The sequence below is a fragment of the Erinaceus europaeus genome, chromosome 11 (assembly GCF_950295315.1).
Source record: "Erinaceus europaeus chromosome 11, mEriEur2.1, whole genome shotgun sequence".
NCBI lineage: Eukaryota > Metazoa > Chordata > Mammalia > Eulipotyphla > Erinaceidae > Erinaceus > Erinaceus europaeus.
The window spans coordinates 117,939,894-117,962,223 of record NC_080172.1 but is presented as its reverse complement, the minus strand read 5'-3'; the positions used below and the strand labels follow the sequence as shown (position 1 = coordinate 117,962,223).

At 54.1% G+C, this 22,330-nt stretch overlaps 2 protein-coding genes across 4 annotated transcripts in view; one reads left to right on the top strand and one right to left on the bottom strand.

Annotated features, from left to right (window-relative positions):
• The window catches only part of MRTO4 (MRT4 homolog, ribosome maturation factor), a 366,835-nt gene that overhangs the window by 11,242 nt on the left and 333,263 nt on the right, over positions 1–22,330 (bottom strand). The window lies entirely within an intron of this gene.
• The window catches only part of EMC1 (ER membrane protein complex subunit 1), a 30,238-nt gene that overhangs the window by 2,781 nt on the left and 5,127 nt on the right, over positions 1–22,330 (top strand). Inside the window, exons 2-18 of one of the 3 annotated variants that reach the window (XM_016194964.2) lie at positions 1,263–1,387; positions 2,854–2,919; positions 3,139–3,232; positions 4,793–4,921; positions 6,122–6,248; positions 6,944–7,093; positions 7,358–7,525; positions 8,205–8,276; positions 8,588–8,647; positions 9,334–9,456; positions 10,004–10,100; positions 10,946–11,068; positions 13,286–13,485; positions 13,568–13,717; positions 16,204–16,365; positions 17,606–17,725; positions 19,651–19,788. In XM_016194964.2, coding sequence (XP_016050450.2) covers positions 1,263–1,387; positions 2,854–2,919; positions 3,139–3,232; positions 4,793–4,921; positions 6,122–6,248; positions 6,944–7,093; positions 7,358–7,525; positions 8,205–8,276; positions 8,588–8,647; positions 9,334–9,456; positions 10,004–10,100; positions 10,946–11,068; positions 13,286–13,485; positions 13,568–13,717; positions 16,204–16,365; positions 17,606–17,725; positions 19,651–19,788 — 2,104 coding nt within the window. Of the gene's footprint in view, positions 1–1,262; positions 1,388–2,853; positions 2,920–3,138; positions 3,233–4,792; positions 4,922–6,121; positions 6,249–6,943; positions 7,094–7,357; positions 7,526–8,204; positions 8,277–8,584; positions 8,648–9,333; positions 9,457–10,003; positions 10,101–10,945; positions 11,069–13,285; positions 13,486–13,567; positions 13,718–16,203; positions 16,366–17,605; positions 17,726–19,650; positions 19,789–22,330 lie in introns of all 3 variants that reach the window. The other 2 variants (XM_016194965.2, XM_007538493.3) reach the window with 2 other exon arrangements.

Sequence of the window (22,330 nt, the reverse complement as noted above, 5' to 3'; positions counted from 1 at the left end):
CGCCCTAAGCCATTGCTGAGCTGTTGTTAAAATTTTCGGACGGCTCTTGCTGACCGGTCTAGCTTCACTGGCGGGTGACAGAGACACGGAGACAACGGCTGGGCAGGGAAGCTGTATTTCTTTATTCAGGAAACTGATCCAATTCTCTTGGGGGGGGGGGGCTAGAACAAACCAATGTAAAGCATACGACAATTCCCCCTTTTCTTTTTAAGTAAGAGTTTCAGAGGGTTCCCAAGTACGAGAGTTCCAGAGTGCCAGAGTTGGAGAGTTCCTGAGTTCAAGAGTAAGAGGGAGTGCTTGTGCCGCCGCAAAGAGGCAGCCGAGTTCTGTTTGGTGATTAGTTTGTCTTAGTTTATGAATCGTTGTTCCCGAATAAAGAAATACAGCTTCCCTGCCCAGCCGTTGTCTCCGCGTCTCTGTTACCCGCCGTGAAGCTAGCTGGCCCGGCAAGAGCACGACACTGAGCAGTGCTCTGGTGGTGGTAGTAATGACAATAATAGTCAGTTAGATCAAAGCGATTCTAAGAGACCGTTGCAGACAACACCACGGCCCGAGGAGTTGAGCGTGAAGGCCTTGTCTCAGACCCACGCAGACTGCAGCGTCTTCACTGCTGGCAGGGGCACGAACCCCCCTCCGCACTGCTAGTGTGCCCTGCGAGGCCGGCCAGTGCGCTAGGCCAGGCTGGGGGGACCGTGGGGCCCGTCCCGAGGGCACAGTGAGCACTGCGGGACAAGCAGGAAGCAGCCGGAGAGGAAGGCCTGGCCGATACGTGGGGCTGTGCCGAGGACTCGGCACGGTTTAAGGGAGGTGGATAAAGCAGGGGATAAAGCACTTGGCTCTCAAGCCTGAGGTCCTGAGTTCAATCCCTGGCAGCACATGGACCAGAGTGACGTCCGGTTCTTTCTCTCCTCCTGTCTTTCTCATCAATAAATAAATAAAATCTAAAAAAAAAAAAAAAAAAAAGATTCAGAAAGACCAGAAGGGAAGGAAAACTGACCACGTGCTCACGGGCAGGCGGCTCCTCTCTCTCGTGTGCCCCTGGTTAGCAGACACGGGCCATACTGACTGTGGGGGTCGTTGTCCCCAGATGGCTTCGCGCCCGCCTTAGGAGGCTTGCCCTCTTACCCGGGCTACGGCCGCCCTTCTCGTCTTCATGGTGGCGGCTTGTGCTCCTGGCGGGGCCCTCACCGTTGGCGCGGCGCTCTCCTTAGAGAGCTCTGCGTCTTTGTGCGATCGTGGTGTCCACCCCTCGTCTCTTCCAGGAGACAGCAGTATGTCGGGAAGCTCAAGTTTGCCTCCCTGGAGTTTGCCCCCGGATCTAAGAAGTTGGTCGTGGCGACAGAGAAGAACGTGGTGGCAGCGTTCAACACCCGCAGCGGAGAGACCTGTGAGTGGGCTGTGGGGACGAGGCGGCCGCGGATTCGGCTCGTTCACAAACCAGGGCCTGGCTGCCCGCTTCCCCGCTGCGGGGCCCACTTCACTGTGATCGGGCCCAGGTTCAAGACCCTACACGTTCCCACCTACAGGGAGGGGCTTCCCAAGCCGCGGGGCAGTGCCGCAGTTCTCTCTCCCTCTCTCCCTCCTGTCACTCTGTCTCTCACCGCAGGCCTCTCTCCCTCCTGTCACTCTGTCTCTCACCGCAGGCCTCTCTCCCTCCTGTCACTCTGTCTCTCACCGCAGGCCTCTCTCCCTCCTGTCACTCTGTCTCTCACCGCAGGCCTCTCCCTCCTTGTCACTCTGTCTCTCACCCAGAACCCGCATCCTTACACCTGTCCTTGAGCTTTGCGCCATGTGTACGCTCAACCTGCTGTGCTACCGCCCGACTCCCCCAAATAAATCTTTTTAAAAGATATTGTTGCCCTAACATTCTACTTTGTACTAGGAGACTGAGTGCCTTCCACTTGCATGGCTCATACAATATTCTGAATGTTTCTAGGTGTTAAAGCCCCGAAAATACAACTTACAGTCTTTTTTGAGAGGGAGGGAGGGAGGGAGAGAGAGAGAGAGATGGAGGGAGGACCAGAGCACTTGTCTGGCACACGCTTGCGAGCCCAGTGTCTTAGCTACTGTGCCACTTTCTGGGCCCCAGTCTTGATTTTTCTTTCTTTTTTTTAAATTTTCTTTTATTATCTTTATTTATTTGATTGAGACAGCCAGAAATTGAGAGAGTAGGGGAGACAGAGAGGGAGAGAGACACCTGCAGCCCTGCTTCACCACTCGCAAAACTTTCCCTCTGCAGATGAGGACTGGGGCTCGAACCCAGGTCCTTGAGCGCTGTGACCTGTGCGCTCAGCCACCTGGTCTCGCAGTCTCGACTTTCCTTATGAATCGAATGTGTTCAAGCCCCCCCGGCTCCCCACCTGCAGGGGTGGGGGTCGCCTCGCAGGCGGTGAAGCAGGTCTGCAGGTGTCTGTCTGTCTCTCCCCCTCTCTGTCTTCCCCTCCTCTCTCCATTTCTCTCTGTCCTATCCAACAACGATGACAACAATAACTACAACAACAACAATAAGAAAGACAACATGGGCAATAAAAAGGAAAATAAAATATTTTTTAAAAAAGAAAATTGAACACTGTTGTCCAGGTGAAGAGAGGACCCTGTCAGTTTTTTCCTACTTTTTTTTTTTTTTTTTTTTTAATGTTAGGACAGAAATTGAGAGGTGCGGGGGAGATAGGGAGAGACAAGACAGCTCCACTCCTGCTCCCCCTGACATGGGGATTAGGGGCTGGAAGCAAGGTCCTGGCTTATAGTAACGTGTGCGCGTCACCAGTTGCGCTGCGGCCCGGCCCCTCTCCTGCCTTGCTTCTCATATGCCCCTTTTTGGTGTGTGGTAATGCCTGCTCTCATCCCTTTCAGTGTGGCGTCACGTTGACAAAGGCACAGCAGAAGGGGCTGTGGATGCCATGTTGCTCCAGGGACAAGGTAAGCAGAGCCCTGGGCCACACGTCTGTGTTCTGTCTTTGTCACGATGTCGACTCCCCTTCCTCCACGTAGGGGACGTGAGAAGGGCCGGTCCACCACAGACGGGTGTCGGGTGCCTCCTGTCTGCACCCCGCATCAGAGGGGGCTCGTGCTCCCAGATCTGAGGAGACAAGAGCTCCGGTTTGGGAGACGAGTTCGCCGTGGTCTTTTCTCTTCCAGACGCAGTGACAGTGTCCAATGGAGGCCGGATCATGCGTTCTTGGGAGACGAACATTGGGGGCCTGAACTGGGAGATCACCTTGGACAGTGGCAGGTAGAGAGACGGCACTGTACTGAACCCACCCCACCCCCGCCAAGTAACTGTCCCGGGGTGGGGAGGCAGATACTGAGACTGGGGCCAGAGCGCCGTTCTGACGTTTGTGTCCCTGGGGCTCACTTAGGGCCTTATGCTGCAAGCCCAGTGCTGTGCCCTCTGGCGACTGCGCTACCTCCCGTGCGGAGTCCTCACTGTCCTCACTGCTGCCCGAGGGAAGGCGCTGCCAGGCACAGATCTGAATTACCAGCAGCTCTGGGCCCAAGGCACTGGCCCCACCCTCCCCACACTGAAGAGTTAAAGAACACCCGATACTCAGTTTGTTGTCGTTACATTATGTGGGGGAGGCGCCAGAGCCCTGTTCTGTTACACGTGTTGGACGTCAGGGATGTGTGAGTCCTGCGCTCTGCTGAGCTGTGGAGCTTCTGCCAGGTTTCCGTCTGCTGCACTGGGATTTTATTTTTGTTTTTTTTTTCCCTTTTTTTTTTTTATTGGGGAGTTAATGTCTTACATTCAACAGTAAGTACAGTAGTTTGTACATGCATGACATTCCCCAGTTTCCCATATAACAATATGCACTGGGATGTTTGTTTAGATGCTGTGACTTGTGGGTTTCCGTCTGCTGCACTGGGATGTTTGTTTAGAAGCTGTGACTTGAGGGCCTTGATGCAAGAACGTGATGTCAAACTGTGATTGTTAGTTAGCAGGTGGAACCACTGTTAACATCTGTGCTCAAGCTTTTTAAATCACAGAGCCATTTGTGTTAACTTACCCGGTTTTTAAACTTATTTATTTATTGGATAGAGACAGTCATAATCGAGAGGGAAGGGGTTGATAGAGAGGGGAAGAGACAGAGAGACACCTGCAGCCCTGCTTCACCACTCACTAAGCTTTCCCTCTGCAGGTGGGGGCCGGGGTTCGAACTCGGGTTCTTGTGCACTGTGGTGTGTGTGCTCAACCAGCTGCACCCCCACCTGCCTCCCGTTTGGTGATCCAGTTAGTAAAGCTTGGTGAGCCCCTAGGTAGTGGGAGCACTTGAGCACGTGAGCTAGTTTCATCAAGGCCAGAAATGTGTCTGTGGGGAAAGACGTGACCCAGTAACCCTGGTACTGTCCTGCGGGTGCCCTGATGGGTTGGCTTGGCTGCAGTGCGTGCCCGGGGGACAGGGAGCTAAGCGGGTGGCGTCCAGGAAAATCAGTGCTTGCCAGTGGTTGGTCGAATGGGAAGCCTTTCAGATCAGCCAGTGAAAATAAGAACCAGGATTCGGGTCCCGATACCGTTGACCCCAAAGCCTGTTTTCTCGCTGGTGGCGGCCAGGTCTTCACTGCCCCGGGCTGACTCTTCCCTAGACAGAGTGGGAGGGAGCCCAGCCGTGCAGCTGCCCGCCACAGCCGCGCTCTCCCGCGGGCATTCGCCCAGGCCTGGGTGGCCTGCACGGAGCAGGCGCCCTGCTAGGTGAGCCGTCTCCCGGCCCCGGAGCCTCTCTTCTTGGCTGCCCGGCGGCAGGGGCCGGTGTGTTGATGTTTCTCTGGCTGAGACTCAGCCTGAACCTGTGCTCAGTTTCCAGGCCCTCGGGCTGGTAGGCTGGCAGGAATCGGTGAGGTATGCCGCCGTGCTGAAGAAGGCGACCCTTGCCCTCTACCACCTCTCCAGCGGGCACCTAAAGTGGGTGGAACACCTCCCAGAAAGGTAAGGGTGCTGCCCACACAGTGGCCGCTCTCTCGCGTTGCCTCAATAGCCCCCGTCCCTCCTCGCGCTCCAGGAGCTTTGCTTTGGGCCAGACTCGCCTGTGTGGGCGCTCCATGCGGTGTCGGGCTCCCAGAGCTGCCTCTGCAGCTCCTCACTGGTGAAGAGAAACCCAGGACGCGGGTGAGCCGGGGCCGCAAACCACTTGCTTGTGACCGCTATGCTCTGGGCTTCTTGACTTCTGACTCGTGGCCCAGCGTTTCACTTATGTGAGAAAGCAGGAAACCTCAAGATGACCCCCAGGCTGGGACCCAACCCGACGTGGTGGAAACTCTTGAGACTGGGGAGGGAGCAGAGACAGGAGCACACTGCTCAGATCATCTGTGGCCTTTTTCAGATGCTAAAGCAGTTACCGGGAACTCGGATTCCTGTGGGGCCAAGTACGTAGAATCCACGAATCAGACAGGACCACTGGGGATTGCTGGGAGCCGCTGCGCCTGACACACCTGCAGGCGGCCTTCTGTAGCTCTTGGGGCCTCCGCTGCAGTGTGCTTAGGCCTCATGTCTCCATCTGACCCCTCATGAGAAACTGGAAGTCTGATTCTGACATGTAGAACCTCCATTCTGAATGTTGCTAACAGATTGAAATGAAAAAACCGGTGAGGATAGACAGCATAGTGGTTCTTTCTTTTTTTTTTTTCCCTTTTGTTGCCCTTGTTGATTTTATTGTTGCAGTTGTTATTGTTGCTGTTATTGATGTCATCGTTGTTGGATAGGACAGAGAGAAATGGAGAGAGGAGGGGAAGACAGAGAGGGGGAGAGAAAGACAGACACCTGCAGACCTGCTTCACCGCCTGGGAAGCGACTCCCCTGCAGGTGGGGAGCTGGGGGCTCGAACCCGGATTGTTACGCGAGTCCTTGCGCTTTGCACCATCTGTTCTTAACCCGCTGTGCTGCCACCCGACTCCCAGCATAGCAGTTCTGCAGAGACTCCTGACTGGGGCTCCGGAGGCCCAGGTTCTGTCCGTGCGCCATCATGAGGCAGAGCTGAGCAGGGCTGTGATGAAGCAGAAAGAGCTTGTGTGACCGGACACAACCTGCTTGGGTGGCACTGCTTGCGGCACCGGGAGGCATTCTGGGCAGCCCCAGAAGACGGTCATCTCCGACTAAATCTGGTGCTTCCCCTCCCCTCCTCTCCCTCAGTGACAGCATCCATTACCAGATGGTGTATTCCTACGGCTCTGGGGTAGTGTGGGCCCTTGGCATCGCCCCCTTCAGCCACGTGAACATTGTCAAGTTTAATGTGGAAGATGGAGAGATTGTCCAGCAGGTGGGTCAGACATCTGGCTCTGGGACCCTGTGCCGGGGGCGCAGATGGGCTCCTTCCTGGCAGTGGCGGCCAGGTTGCTGGGCTGGGCAGTTGCAGAATCTCTCCAGTCCCAGAATCTGGCCGCTGCAGATGCCTTCTCCTTGAGCATTTACTTAAAGAGCTAACGTCTGCATATGGCGCCCTCTTGCGTGCTGAAGACATTGCTTAGCTCTGTTCGCTGCTTCTAAGCTTCTTACAGGATAGATGATAAAGCCGCAGAAGGGCAGGTCCAGCAGAAGCAGGCCTTTAGAATAACTTCATATATTTTCCCAGCGACTGGAATAAAAACCCTGTTTGCTTTGACCATAGTCAGCTTTGGGGAGGTTGGGGGATGAGAAGAACTCCATTGGGAGGAACCATGGAGAGCCGTTAGGCTGGCGATCCAGGAGGTGGCGCTGTGGGTAAAGCCTTAGACTGAGGCAGGGGGTCCCCAGTTCACTGTGGCTGTCCCCAGCAGCTCATGTACCAGAGTGATGTCTGGGTCTCTCTCTCTCTCCCCTCTCCTGCTCACTGATAAGTAAAAAATATTAAGTGGGGGGTGAGTGCGCTCCTTTAGGCCAAACCTCCCCCCTCTGCCCTCCGCCAGGGGGTCCGGTGGTGGCCTAGCTGAGGGAGACGCGCAGACTTCTCACAGACCTGCTGTGTCTTTCTCACAGGTCAGGGTTTCCACTCCCTGGCTGCAGAGTCTCGCCGGAGCCTGCAGCGTGGTGGCCGAAGCTGTCCTGGTGTGCCCCGATCCAGGCTCGAGGGCCCTGCACACCTTGGCCTTGGAGACCGAGTGGGAGTTGAGGCAGCTCTCGCTGCAGGTACGAGGCTGCTGCTGACTCCCTGGGCCCGAGGCGCCGCTGCACTGCACTGACCTTCCTCCCCGTGTCCCCGCCGCCTTCCTGAGCGCGGACGGCTGCCGTGAGGAGGTCAGACCTGCCAGGCTGGCACACGGAGCGAAGGCCGGCCGGCCGCGCTCTCGGGAGAGCCGGAATGAGAACCACATGTGGGGCAGAGCTGCGGGCCTGGCTGGGTCGCTGACTTGGCGGCTTCCAGCCCTAACGCTCTGCCTTCTTTCCTCCTAGTCTCTAGACTTGGAATTTACTAGCGGATTTCAGCCAAGAGTCCTGTCCACACAGCCCACCCCGGTGGATCCTTCTCGAGCCCAGTTCTTCCTGCAGTTGTCCCCAAGCCACTATGCTCTCCTGCACTACCGTGACGGGGCCCTGAGCCTGCTCAGAAACTTCCCGCAGGTAACTGCGGGCCGGAGCGTCTGTCCACGACATGGATGCTAGGAAGCCCTGCCTTTGGGTCTGGAGGCACTTGCTTCAGATGTTGTTACAAAGGTTTTGAAAGCGCTTTGAGAGGAGATCGTTTTAAAGCAGAAATAGCGTGTGTGACCTTTCGAACGTCCCAAGGGGCCTCTAGGGGAGACCTGTGTTTTCTTCTGAGCTCACAGGAAAATGGGGACACTGCTGAGAGCGTCCTGATCGCGGCTGGGAAGGCACCTGCCGCTTCCCCGAGCTCTCGGGCCCGGCCTCCAGGCTGCTGGCGTGGCAGCATTGCACATCCATGGCCCGGGAGCCTCCCGAGGAGGTGACACTGCAGCCGGGCACTGACACCGGGCTTGTGCTGGTTGTCCTTTTCCTGTTTTTAGTGTGGAGTCAGGCCTTTGTCCACACACAATACTGGACTGAGCAGCCTTTTTTGAGTCTGTTTTTTTTTTTTTTTTTTTAAAGAAAGGGAGAGTAGTAGGGAAGAGAGCAAGGGAGGAAAGACGTCAAGGTCCTGTTGTGCTTTCTGTGAAGGGGCCTTCGGTTCGTGACGCACCTGTGTCGTGCCAGGACTCAGACTCAGGGCCTGGTGCGCGGTGAGGCTTGCCCTCTCGCAGGTGAATTGCCCCTGGCCCCTGACACCTTGTCTTCTCACCAGGCTGCTCTCGTGAGCTTTGCCACCACCGGGGAGAAGACGGTGGCCGCAGTCATGACCTGTCGGGGTGACGTGGTGAGTGCTGAGAGTCATCGTACTCGGGCTTCCTCTCCTGCCACAAAGCCCGAGACTCGAGCTTGGGCAGCTCTACCCGTCAGTTGGAGCCGGAGGGCAGATTCTTGAGAAACAAGGCCTTGTTTCACACACGTGCCACACGAGGCACACGCCCGTGACTTTAGTGGACTTGTTAATGATGCTTCCTGAGGCTTCGTGAAGGGATGAGTTTCGCCTGCTCACAAGTACGGAGACGGCGTAGAGATGGAAGCTCCTCTTTGCTGGCTAGGAAGTGACCCTTTGAATTTCCCCTGTCCTCTTTCCCCTAGCAGAAACCTAGCGGTTCTGAAGATGGATTGATGGGCAGCTTTTTGGAGAAGTCTAGCTCACAGGTAGGGTGTGGCTTTGGGCGTCGCGCCTGACCTAGAGACGGGGGCCGGCCTTCAGAGTTGGGTGGTGGCTCAGGTGGGCCCTGGCTTGAGATCCAGGTGTTTGTTTTGCCTTCCAGCTCATTCGCTTTTCCGAAGGACTTTGTAACTGCTCTGCTTTCTGTTTTCGTCAGAGAGCCTCGCATGGCTTCCCTTCTTCACTTGCCCACACTCGGGAGAGCCTTTGCTCAACTGTTTTCTACAACAAACAGCGTGCTTGCCATGTTTTGCCACTTGGCTTACTGCTGAGGCTCGGCACCTGAACAAGACTCCAGTGCTTCTGGCGGCCACTTATTTATGTGTTTGTTTGTTTGTTTACTCCTTTGGATAGAGGCAGGAACACAGAGGGAGAGAGACAGGGAGAGAGCTGCAGTACTGCACCATAAAGCTTGTTCCCCGAAGATAGGGACAGGAGGCTTGAACCTGGCACCTTGTGCTTAGGAACGTGTCCTCTCCCGTGCTTGTAATCACGTTGGTTTACTCAGGTGCCTTGTTTCTCCCTTAGGGGGAGCTTTCTTTTTTCTTTTCTTTTCTTCTCCTTTGCATGTGCTTCCCCTGCTGGCCTGGGTCCCTCCTCTAGTGCGTCTGCCTACCCTCAGTTCCTGAACGGGCTGTGGGAGGGTCCTCCTGTGACCCGCTGTCTGTCCCAGGACCCGCTGACGTGCTTCAACCAGACCTACGGCATCAACCTGTACTTGGTGGAGACGGGTCGGCGGCTGCTTGACACCAGCATCACCTTCAGCCTGGAGCAGAACGGCACTCGGCCCGAGCGGGTGAGTCAGCTCTGCCCCACAGGGCCCTGCGGCTGGCGGCCTCTGCACTGCCACCTCCTGCGTGCGCTTGCTTGGCTTCCTGGCCTCACGGAGGTGTGAGTCTGATCTTGGCCTTCTAGTTGCTTTGTGCGGTGAGATTGGAGCGTGATAGCGAGTGACATGGAGCCCAGGAGGTGTTTCTCCACCTATAGGAGACCGGCTGAAGCCTGGCGCTGCCATTCATGTCCCCAGGCTTATGTGATGCCTCCTTAGAATCTTAGCCACATGCGTATTGGGGTTTTTGTTTGTTTGTTTGTTTTGGTATTATCTTTATTTATTGGATAGAAACAGCCAGAAATGGGGGAGGGCAGAGGGTGATAGGGAGAGAGACAGACGGAGAGACACCTGCAGCCCGGCTTCAATGCTCATGCAGATTTCCTCCTGATGGTGGGAACCTGGGTGCTTGCTCACTGTGACGTGTGCGCCCAGCTCTGGGTCAGAACGGGGTTGCGCTCGGGTCACTGGATGCTCATGTCCCGCCTTGGCCTTGTCTTGGGTCTGTCTGCAGCTGTACGTCCAGGTCTTCCTGAAGAAGGACGACTCGGTGGGCTACCGGGCCCTGGTGCAGACGGAGGACCACCTCCTGCTTTTCCTGCAGCAGCTGGGTGAGCGGACGTCGCCCAGCCTTGGCCTCCGTCCGGGTCACGCCTGACGTCTGGGGGCGCACAGGCGGCGTGCACCCCGAGCAGCTCCCTCCAGACGCCTGCTGCCCGCCGCACGCCCTTCCTGGCAGTTTCCCGGCTGGGCCGCCGATTGCCGTTACGCAGAGCCAGAGAGGGGTCGGCCCGTGCGCCCGAGTTGGCTCTGTAGCCATACCGCCGCCTCGGGCTGCCGAGTCTCCCTCCTGGCAGTGCGGGTACCCTGCCCGCTGAGCTAGCTCTGTGATCCTCGCCGGCTGTTTAGAAAATATTTGTTTTACTCGTTACCTATGGGTGGGGGGAGAGAGAATTTCACACGAGACGGGGAGCGGACAGGCCAGAGCACTAAGCCAGTCCCCACGGTCTCAGGGATCGGTCAGTACCTTGGAGCTCCTTCACGCAGCCCGGATGCTCTGTCAGCGGCGCTCTGGCCCTGGGCCGGCCCTGTGGGTTTTAAGGTTACGGATTTTTCGCGTTTTGGTGCACGGCCCCACTGCCCTGGGTCCTGGGAACGCTTTTCATTTGCCTTCGGAGAGCGAGACGAGAGCCTGTGCCCGCCTCCGCGTGGCGCTCAGTCTGACTCGGGCCGCGCGCGCCCAGGCGGTGCTGGCTCCTGCCCAGGAGCCGCTGCTCGGGGCTGGCTTTGCTCGCTCGCTTCGGAGAGGAAGCGGCATCGCCCGGTGCCCTTGGCTTTACCGACTCACGGGCCCACCCCGTGTGCCAGTCCCCACGCTCTCGAGCTCCGGTGACCCCCGCGACGAGCGCTCCTCGGCGGCCGAGAGGCGGGCCGGGCTTCACTGGCGTTTCTGCAGCAGGGAAGGTGGTGCTGTGGAGCCGAGAGGAGTCCTTGGCGGAGGTGGTGTGCCTGGAGATGGTCGACCTCCCGCTCACGGGAGCACAGGCCGAGCTGGAGGGGGAGTTCGGCAAGAAGGCAGGTGAGACGGGGCGGCCGAGCCTTCCCGGGGCCGTGGCCGTGGCTCTTCTCCCTGGTGCGAGTGGCACGAGCAGCCCTGCGAGCAAGGGCTCCGAGTGTAGGAAGTCCCGCCATCGCTGTAAGCGCTGCGTCAGGTACCGTGCTCGCTCTCGGGCCGACCTGGTGGTTGCGGTCTGAGCTCAGTCCCCGTGAAGCTGGCCGCAGCCCCCGGCCTGGAAGAACGCGCTTTGCCGTGCCCAGGTTCAGCCCGCCCCGCCGTCCCCCTCTCGCCGTCCCCACGGCCACCGGCGGATGTCAAGGGCCTGCTTGGGCTGGTGCTCTAGGCAGCTCAGGCTCTCACGCTGACGAGTGATGTGACTTTCCTATTTTTTCCCGCTGCCTGGATCCAGCGATTCAAGGTAAAGCCGCCTGCCACCGCCCGCCCGCATGACTGGCTTTGGCTTTTCTCTGGGCATTTCCCCTTACCTGTGGGGTGCGTGGACTGCTGCGTGTGTTCTGCTCGTTTGCGACCGTCCCGCTCGCTCCACTTCTCTTCCTGGAGCTGGTTTTGACGGAAATAGCGCGAGAAGCGGAGTCACTGCCCCTTTTCAGTGAGAGCGCTGTCGGTAGTCTGCACCGAGTGAGAGACCCTCTGTGTCCACCCCGTGTCTGTTGTGTAGAAGCCAGCACAGGCCGTCTCACCGGGAGAAACCAGAGGCCCAGAGGTTGAATGCACTGCCTGGAGTGACTGGGCTAGTAGGTAGTCGTGCTGAGGTTTTTAATTGATCTTCTTTTCGATTTTTATTTATTTATTGAGACAGAGGAATTGAAAAGGGAGTTGGAAATAAAGAGAGAAAAAGAAAGACACCTGCAGCCCTACTTCACCACTCGTGAAGCTTTCCCCTTATAGGTGGGGGCCAGGGGCTTGAACCCGGGTCCTTGCACACTGTCGTGTGTGCGCTTAACCTAGGTGTGCCACCGCCTGGCCCCGTTTTGTTTTTACCAAAGCACCACTTAGCTCTGGTTTATGATTGTGCTGTGGGCTGAAGCTGGGACCTTCTAGCCTCGGGCAGGAAGATATTATGTAATCGCTGTGCTGTCTTCTCAGCCTGCTTATGCTAAGGTTAGCATTATCGTTAGTTTTGTTTTTAAACCAGAACGCTGCCCGACTCTGGTCCCTAGTGGTGTAGGGGATTGAACCTGAGTGACCGTTGCCGCCTCAGGCACCGAAGTCTTTTTCTGTACTAATATTTTAATTGTACTATTTTAATTCTGCTGTTAGACTCAAAGCCCTGCCCAGCTCTGGCTTACAGTGATGCCAGGGATTGAACGTGGGAACTTAAAGCTCTAGGCGTGAAAGTATTTGCATAACCATTTATGTGGTCTTCCCAGCCCAAAGACCATACTCTTTTTTTTTTTTTTAAATGTCTTGCTTTTTAAAAAATATTTATTTATTCCCTTTTGTTGCCCTTGTTTTTTTTTTAATTGTTGTAGTTATTATTGTTATTGATGTCGTCGTTGTTGGATAGGACAGAGAGAAATGGAGAGAGGAGGGGAAGACAGAGGGGGAGAGACAGACAGACACCTGCAGACCTGCTTCACCGCCTGTGAAGCGACTCCTCTGCAGGTGGGGAGCCTGGGGCTCGAACCGGGATCCTTACACCAGTCCCTGCGCTTTGCGCCATGTGCGCTTAACCTGCTGCGCTACTGGCCGACTCTCTAGACCGTACTCTTAACTCTGCTACTCTGCTTCGGAATCACTTGCAAGTCGGTCTGTTGGGTGAAGATTACATGGCCCACAAAGTAGGGGTGAAGCCTTGGGACTTAAGAACCTGCTCAGGACACACACACTGCACCCCACACCCTTTTCTTCTGGTCTTGTCACGACCCCCGAAGCCCACCCCTGGCCCCCCGGATGTGTGCTTGTAGTGGAGACGGTCACAGCACGGCTGCACCCTGCATGCCGTACCCTGAGCCCCTGGTCTCCTGACCCAGCATTCTAGGCATGTGTAGCTCTGAGAGCCAGGTAAGTGGTGTTGGACGTTCCCGCATGGCTGGCTGTCTCTGAGTCTGAAACTATCGGCTTTAGTTCCGGGACTGTTCCCTGGGCTTGTAGCGGGGGTGGGAATGGCTCACAGGAGAGGAAGCGATTTCTCCTTAGGAAAAGCAGTGTCGGTTGTCTGGGAGCGCCTAACCTGCCGGGGCGTGCACCTCACCTGTCACCTTTCCCTGACACCAGACGGTCTGCTGGGCATGTTCCTGAAGCGCCTGTCTTCCCAGCTCATCCTGCTGCAGGCGTGGGCTTCTCATCTCTGGAGGATGTTCTATGATGCCCGCAAGCCCCGAAGTCACATTAAGAATGAGGTCAACATTGACACCCTGGCCAGAGATGAGTTCAACCTGCAGAAGATGATGGTGATGGTGACAGCCTCGGGCAAGGTAGGAGGGCTTCAGGCCCCCGGGCCGGACTTTGTGTTCCTGGCAGCTGGCAGTGAAGCGGTGCTTTTCTCTTTTCTCGCAGCTTTTTGGCATCGAGAGCAGCTCCGGCACCATCCTGTGGAAACAGTATCTCCCCAGTGTCCGGCCGGACTCCTCCTTCAAGCTGATGGTCCAGAGGACTACCGCCCACTTCCCCCACCCGCCACAGTGTACTCTCCTGGTCAAGGACAAGGTGAGCCTGGATTTGAGCTGCCCTGCGCCTTCTTGGTATTTTGAAACTTAACTGTCTTCTGCACGTTGGACTTTGTAAGAGGCTCGGGGTAAAGTCCTGCCGTAGTGTTTTGCCTGTCTGAAGGATCCTTCTAGAATTGATGTGGAATTAACTAAAGTGAGTGTGAATTGGCCACATCTGCAGATACCCGCTCCCCTTCCCAACACAGCTGAGCTGACTTTTTTTTTTTTTTTTTACCAGAGCACTGTTCAACTCAGCTCTGCTTATGGTGGTGTGGGGGGATTGAACCTGGGACTTCGGAGCCTCGGGCATGAGAGTCTGTTTGTGTAACCGTTGTGCTAGCTACCCTCCGCCCTTTTTTTTTCTTTAAGAATTATTCATGAGAAAGATAGGAGAAGATAGAGAACCAGACATCACTCTGGTACATATACTGCCGGGGATTGAACTCATGGTTGAGAATCCAATGCTTTATCCATTGTACCACCTCCCTGATGGCAAGTTATTATTATCTTTATTTATTTACTGGATAGAAACAGCCAGAAATTGAGAGGGAAGGGGGTGATAGAGAGGGAGAGAGACACCTACAGACCTACTTCAACACATGGATACCTTTCCCTCTGCAGGCGGGGACCAAGGGCTTGAACCTGGGTCCTTGTGCACTGTAACATAAGCACTCGACCAGGTGCACCACCACTCGCCCCGCCCCCCCACGGATGACTCTTTGGGTTTGTTTGTTTTTTAATCTTGATTTATTTATAAAATGGAAACACTGGCAAGACCATAGGATAAGAGGGGGACAACTCCACACAATTCCCACCACCAGAACTCCGTATCCCATCCCCTCCCCTGACAGCTTTCCTATTCTCTATCCCTCTGGGAGTATGGACCCAGAGTCATTGTGGGTGCAGAAGGTGGAAGGTCTGGCTTCTGTAATTGCTTCCCCGCTGAACATGGGCTTTGACAGGTGGATCCACACTCCCAGCCTGCCTCTCTCTTTCCCTAGCGGGGCGGGGCTCTGGGGAAGCGGAGCTCCAGGACACATGGGTGGGGTTGTCAGTCCAGGGAAGTCAGGTTGGCATCATGATAGCATCTGGAACCTGGTGGCTGAAAAAAGAATTAAGATATAAAGCCATACAAATTGTTGAGTAATCATGAACCTAAAGTCTGGAATAGTGCAGATGAAGATTTGGGGTCTCCGTTTTGGAAATAGTAGGTCTATTTTAGGTATATGCCAAAGGGCCTGTGACTTTACTAGTTTTTGCCTGAGCCTGACATCTGACATGTAGGTGAGCCCAGGTTATTGCCTGAGGAGATGATGTCATGGCTGGAAAAGGACCAGAAAGCTGGATCAGGGAAGAGAGTAGCTCCCTAATATGGAAAAGTGTATAAAGATTGTTGACTGTAAACTCCATCGATTTGATGTGATCTGGGGCCCATATTCAGCACAGGAGCCTATGTGACCTCTGCATCCCTGTAGGTCTGAGCTCGCATCCTGTGGTCATGAGTAGGAACGTTCCGAGTTGCACCAATTTCAGGACCCATCTTCCTCAGGTGTAGAGAGAGTATATTATCCAACCCCCCTTCGGAGAGTGGAACATTCTCTACCTTTGTTGATCTACATTGGGGGCAAGGTCTTAAGGGGGCCCCCAAAGGAGTCCATTATGTTGTTCCTGATAGAGGTGACCGGTGACAATGGAGAGAGGGGGTTTATTCGAGGTCTAGGCCCATCATGTCTGTGTGGGAATCCCAGGACTCCCCGACTAGGGCCCCAGCTGATGGGGTGGCCTGACAGTGACTAAAGAGTCGTCGTTAAAGTCTGCCAGCCTCTTGCCTTTATTCAGCTTTTGCAGTCCTTGCTTTGATAAGGTGAGCTTTGGGGTGAGTGTGGGAAATGCAATAGGAAGTAGGTGAGGAGGGCATCCAGGTCTAAGTGGCCCCTGTTTCATCAGGAACTTCAGGGCGTCACAGTGACTCTGAAGCCGCACTGTTGTTGTTGTTAGTGTGTGAGGGACAGCGGGAAGTGAAGCAGCGTCTTCCTTCCAAGCATTTTGAGACTTCGTGTTAGTACTGACAGAAAGGGTTCTTGTTAATACTCTTCCTGGAATGACTTCCCTGGGTCTGCTGAATCACTGTGATCTTTTCGTTTGTTTTAAAGATTTACTTAGTTATTCTTGATAGATAGAGAGAATGAATTTGGGGTCTCAGGCACGCAAGTCCCATGCTCTCTTGGCCGACCCGTCTCCTGGGCCCCGTCTTCCCCCTCAGCACGCTCAGTCCCTGGTCAGCCTGGAGCCCGAGGCAGGTGCTTCTTTCCCCTTTTCGCATCAACCCCAAGGATCTCTGGACCTTCGGGTCGGCCTTCAGCTTCCAGAGAGGCCAACGGCCAGCGAGCCCTCGTAGGCGGACTGCGGTCCCAGCTTTCCAAGTGCGTACTTGCGAGTTAGCTGCAGTTCCCTTTGACATATTTGCGACCGCCTGTCTTCCAGGAGACAGGGATGAGTTCTCTCTATGTCTTCAACCCCATTTTTGGGAAGTGGAGTCAGGTGGCTCCGCCAGTGCTGAAGCGGCCCATCCTGCAGTCTTTGCTCCTCCCCGTCATGGATCAAGACTACGCCAAGGTGCTGCTGTTGGTAGACGCTGAGTACAAGGTAGGACGCTTCCAGAGCCGCCGGGGCGTCTGGTGTGGGGTTGGCTGTTGGGAGCTGGCTTTTCTGTTTCTTCCTTCTTCTCAAAAATCTTTCTAGAGGGGGCTGGGCGGTGGCGCAGCGGGTTAAGCGCACATAGTACGAAACAAGGACTAGCATAAGGATCCTGGTTCAAGCCCCTGGCTTCCTACCTGCGGGGGGGGGGGTTGCTTCACAAGAGGTGAAGCAGGTCTACAGTTGTGTCTCTCTCTCTCTCTCTCCCCCTCTTGTCTTCTCTCAATTTCTCTCTATCCTGTTCAAAAAAAATTTTTTAGATGGCCTACGGGGGGGGGGGGGGGCGGGCGGGTGGTGGCATACGTGATTGAGTGCTTATGTCACAGTGAGCAAGGACCTGGGTTTGAGCCCCTGGTCCCCACCTGCAGGGGGGAAGCTTCACAGGTGGTGAAGCAGGGCTGCAGGCGTCTCTCTGTCTCTCTATCACCCCCTCCCCTCTCGATTTTTGGCTGTCTCTATCCAAATAAATAAAGATAATTTTAAAAAAGAACAGAAGGCCTCCAGGAGCACTGGGCTTGTAGTGCAGACATCGAGCCCAGCAACAACCCTGGAGGCAAGAAGAGAAAAAAAGCTTTTATTTGTTTATTGTTGGACCTAGAGAGAGAGAAATCGAGAGGGGAGGGAGAGGATCAGGGAGACCCCTGAAGGTGCACCACTGTGCAGCTTCCCCTGCAGGTGGGGAGCAGGGGCTTGAAGCGGGTCCCTGTGCACCGTGACGTGTGCGCTCAGCCAACTGCACCACTGCCTGGCCCCTATTTTTTACTTATTTATTTATTATTGGATAGACACAGAAAAATTGAGAAGGGAGTGGGAAAGAGGGACACCTGCACCCCTGCTTCACCACTCGTGATGCTTCCCTGTGCAGGTGGGGAGTGGGGGCTTGAACTCGGGTCCTTGTGCATCGTAGTGTGTGTGCATAACCAGGTGCGCCACCGCCTGGCCCCCTGACACTCCTGCACTCCGTAAATTTTGGCCTCGAAGGGCGTCTCCTAACCTGATGACTGTTAATGTACTTGTGAAAACTCAGGTTCTTCACAGAACTAAAATCCCGCCCTATGTGAGTTAAGTCAGCTTGAATCTTAGGCGACTCAGTTTCATTCTTAAGGTGCTTGGATAGGAAATAGCAACGAGTCTCGAGAAACGGTTGAGAGACTCTCTTTAAACTCTTGACCTCTGTGGGCCTTTCAAGGTCACAGCTTTCCCAGCCACTCGGAACGTCTTGCGGCAGCTCCGTGAGCTCGCCTCTTCCATCTTCTTCTACCTGGTGGATGCGGACCAGGGGCGGCTGTGCGGGTATCGCCTTCGAAAGGTAAGGGGAGGGGAGTCCCCGCTGTACCCCTGGGAGGAGAGAGACGGTTTGCTGCTACTTGGCTCAGACATGAACCCGCTGACTCTTCTCCCCTGAACTTAGATTAACGCCTGATACCTGGCTCAGACGGCCGTTTGCGTGTGCAGCAGCAGCTGCCCCACGGCAGGGGTTCAGGGTGGCAGGCGTTTGAGGTGGCGCGGGAGACTGTGCCCTACAGGCCCCGCCCTCAGAGAGCTTGTGCCACACTCGCTGTCACCAGGAGCAAGGGCGAGTGGTTTTCTCTGTTCTTGGGAGGGTGACTGCTAGGAATGGGAGCTGAGTTGTTAGTATTCTTTGCTTTCCCTCCTTTCTTTTTTCTTTTTTCAAAAAAAAATTTTTTTTTTAGAGAGAGGAGAGGGAGAAAGAGAATCAGATGTTGCTCTGGTACATGTGCTGCCGAGGATCGAACTCAGAACCTCATGCTTGAGAGTCCAGTGCTCCAGACCACAGTATTATTATTATTATTTTTAAATATTTATTCTCTTTTGTTGCCCGTGTTTTATTGTTATGGTTATTATCGTTATCCTCATTGTTGGATAGGACAGAGAGATATCAAGAGAGGGGGAGAGAAAGAGAGACACCTGCAGATCTGCTTCACAGCCGGCCCTGGTTTATGGTGGTACAGTGGATTGAACCTGGGACCTTGGAGCCTCAGTCATGAGAGTCTTTTGCAGAACCATTCTGCTATCTCTCCAGCCCCATTATCTTATGATCTTGTATTTATTTATTTATTTATTTATTTAACTTATTTTTACCAGAGCCCTGCTTAGCCCTGGTTTATGGTGGTGCAGGGGATTGAACCTGGGACCTTGGAGCCTCAGCATGAGAGTCTTTTGCCAAACCATGATGCTACCCCTGCCCCAGTTTTGGTCTTTTTTTTTTTCTTTATTGGGGAATTAATGTTTTACATTCAACAGTAAATACAATAGTTTGTACATGCATAACATTCCCCAATTTCCCATATAACAGTACAACCCCCACTAGGTCCTCTGTCATCCTTCTTGGACCTGTATTCCCCCACCCACCCACCCACCCACCCCCACCCCAGAGTCTTTTACTTGGGGGCAATATGCCAATTCCAGTTCAGGTTCTACTTGTGTTTTCTTTTCTGATCTTGTTTTTCAACTTCTGCCTGAGAGTGAATTCATCCCATATTCATCCTTCTGTTTCTGACTTATTTCACTTAACATGAATTTTTCAAGGTCCATCCAAGATCGGCTAAAAATGGTGAAGTCACCATTTTAAATAGCTGAGTAGTATTCCATTGTGTATCTAGACCACACCTTGCTCAGCCACTCATCTGTTGTTGGACACCTGGGTTGCTTCCAGGTTTTGGCTATTACAAATTGTGCTGCCAAGAACATATGTGTACACAGATCTTTTTGGATGGATGTTCGGTCTTTTTTTTTTAATTTTTTTTAATATTTATTTTATTTATTCCCTTTTGTTGCCCTTGTTTTATTGTTGTAGTTAGTATTGTTGTTGTCGTTGTTGGATAGGACAGAGAGAAATGGAGAGAGGAGGGGAAGACAGAGAGGAGGAGAGAAAGACAGACACCTGTAGACCTGCTTCACCGCCTGGGAAGCGACTCCCCTGCAGGTGGGGAGCCGGGGTTCGAACCGGGATCCTTCTGCCGGTCCTTGTGCTTTGCGCCACCTGCACTTAGCCCGCTGCGCTACCGCCCGACTCCCTGTTCGGTCTTTCTTAATCTGAGAGTCCAAGTACTTCTTCACAAACTACAGGCTGGACACTTTTTCCAGGACCTCTCGTCTGCTCCTTGTAGCAGAGAGGCCCTCGGTAGATAACGGGCTAGATAGAGGCTGCGGCTGGCGTGGGTCCGAGTACCCCTGTGCAGCTTGTGAGTGCTGACCCCTGTCCTGCTGTAGGATCTCACCACTGAGCTGAGCTGGGAGCTCACCCTTCCGCCAGAGGTCCAGCGCATTGTGGAGGTGAAGGCGAAGCGCGCCAGCGAGCACGTCCATTCCCAGGGCCGTGTGATGGGAGACAGAAGCGTGCTATACAAGGTGCGTCTGCTGCATCCTGCTTCTGGGACACCGGATCGAACCCCTAACTCCCTGGTTTTCTGGGGAATGGGGCTAGGAAGCCTCCTGGGCTTGTGAAGATCAGATGAGGAACTCAGGCTGGGCTCACAGCCTTCCATGTGACCCTCACCCAGAAGATGTTCGCAGTTATTTGGATGACTACTGGTAGTATTGATAGAAGTCTTTGTTTGTTTGTTTGTTTACACCAGAGCCCTGCTCAGCTCTGGCTTATGGTGGTGCAGGGGATTGAACCTGGGATTTTGGAGCCTCAGGCACAAGAGTCTCTTTGCAGAACCATTATGCTATCTACCCCCTCCCAGACCTCTCTTTTATTTTAACTCTTCATTTATTGCATAGAGACAGGCAGAAATTGAAAGGAAGAGTAAGATAGACAAGCGCCTGCAGCCCTGCTTCACCACTTGTGAAGATTTTCCCCTGCAGGTGGCGGCCAGGAGCTTGAACCCGGGTCCTTGCGCACTGTGATGTGAGCGCTCAACCAGGTGCGCCACCACCTGGCCGTTTCTTTATCTCTATAGAGAGTCATGCTGTAGGGGACTCAGTACCTCATGCTTGAGAGTCCAGTGCTTTAGCTGTTGTGCCACTCTTAAGCGGCAATTAACAAAAACAATTTTAAGTTTATTTTGCCTTTTAAACTAATTGAAAGAATCATTTGTACCAGAGTCCAGCTCTGGCTTGTAGTGGTGCCTCGAGCACGAAACCTTGCTGCACCGCTCCTGACCCTGGACTGTCCCTGTTTTTAGGATAAGCGCTCTTTATTGAGAGAGAGCAGAGCACTGTCAGCTCGGGCTTCAGGCGGCCCGAGGAATAGAAGCGGCGGCCTTCTGGGGCCTCCACTGCAAGTTGGTGATTTCAGGCTGAGCTATCTCCTAGCCCCTTCAGAGTTCCTATCTTCCATGACGCGGTAGTTGCTTTTACTTGCTGGAATGACCAAAATTGGGAGTTGGTGGTAGCGCAGCGGGTTAAGCGCAGGTGGCATGAAGCTCAAGGACCGGCGTAACGTTCCCAGTTCAAGCCCCCCGGCTTCCCACCTGCAGGGGTGGGGGTCGCCTTGCAGGCGGTGAAGCAGGTCTGCAGGTGTCTGTCTTTCTCTCCCCCTCTCTGTCTTCCCCTCCTCTCTCCATTTCTCTCTGTCCTATCCAACAACAATGACAGGAGTAACAACAATAATAACAACAAAGACAACAAAGGGGGGAAAATGGCCTCCAGGAGCAGCGGATTCATGGTGCAGGCACCGAGCCACAGTGATAACCCTGGAGGCAAAAAAAACATGCAATTCTAAAACACATTGTGGCTTAGAGAAGTGTTTGGGGCAGAGGGTAAATAGCATGATGGTTATGCAAAGAGACTTTCTTTTTTTAAGTTTTTTAAAAATGTTTATTCCCTTTTGTTGCCCTTGTTGTGGTTATTATTGTTGCTGCTATTGATGTCGTCGTTGCTGGAGAGAGGAGGGAAAGACAGAGGGGGGAGAGAAAGACAGACACCTGTAGACCTGCTTCACCACCTGTGAAGCGACTCCCCTGCAGGTGGGGAGCCGGGGGCTCGAACCGGGATCCTTAAGCCGGTCCTTGCGCTTTGTGCCATGTGCGCTTAACCCGCTGCACTGCCACCCGATTCCCTATGCAGAGTTTTTTAGGTTTCACTAAAAAAAAAAAAAAAAAAATTCGGGGAGTCGGGTGGTAGTGCAGGGTTATTGCTGGGGCTCAGTGCCTGCACTACAAATCCACTGCTCCTAGAGGCCATTTTCCCCATTTTGTTGTCCTTGTCATTATTATTGTTGCCATTGATGTTGTTGTTGGATAGGACAGAGAGAAATCAAGAGAGGGTGAGAATAGACAGACACCTGCAGACCTGCTTCACCGCCTGTGAAGCGACCTCCCTGCAAGTGGGGAGCCGGGAGCTCGAACTGGGATCCTTCTGCCAGTCCTTGCGCTTAACCCCCTTCACTTTTTTTTAAAAGACTTTTTTTTTCAATCTTTATTTACTTGATAGAAACAGCCAGAAATCGAGAGGGAAGGGGGAGGTAAAGAGGGAGACAGACACTGCAGCACTGCTTCACCACTTGCAAAGCTTTCCCCCTGCAGGTGGGGATCGGGATTCGAACCTAGGTCTTTGTGCATTGTCATGTGTGCACTCAACCAGATGCACCACCTTTTTTTAAAAAACCTTTATTTATTCCCTTTTGTTGCCCTTGTTGTTTTATTGTTGTAATTATTATTGATGTCGTTGTTGAATAGGACAGAGAGAAATGGAGAGAGGAGGGGAAGACAGACACCTGCAGACCTGCTTCACCGCCTGTGAAGCGCCTCCCCTGCAGGTGGGGAGCCGGCGGCTTGAACCGGGATCCTTACGCCGGTCCCTGCGCTTTATTGTATAGAGAGAATGAGAGGGGCTGGGTGGTAGCACGCCGGGTTAAGTGTACACGGTAGGAAGTGTAAGGACTCACACAAGGATCCCGGTTTGAGCCCCCAGCACCCCATCGCAGGAGGGGGGTAGCTCCTTGGGC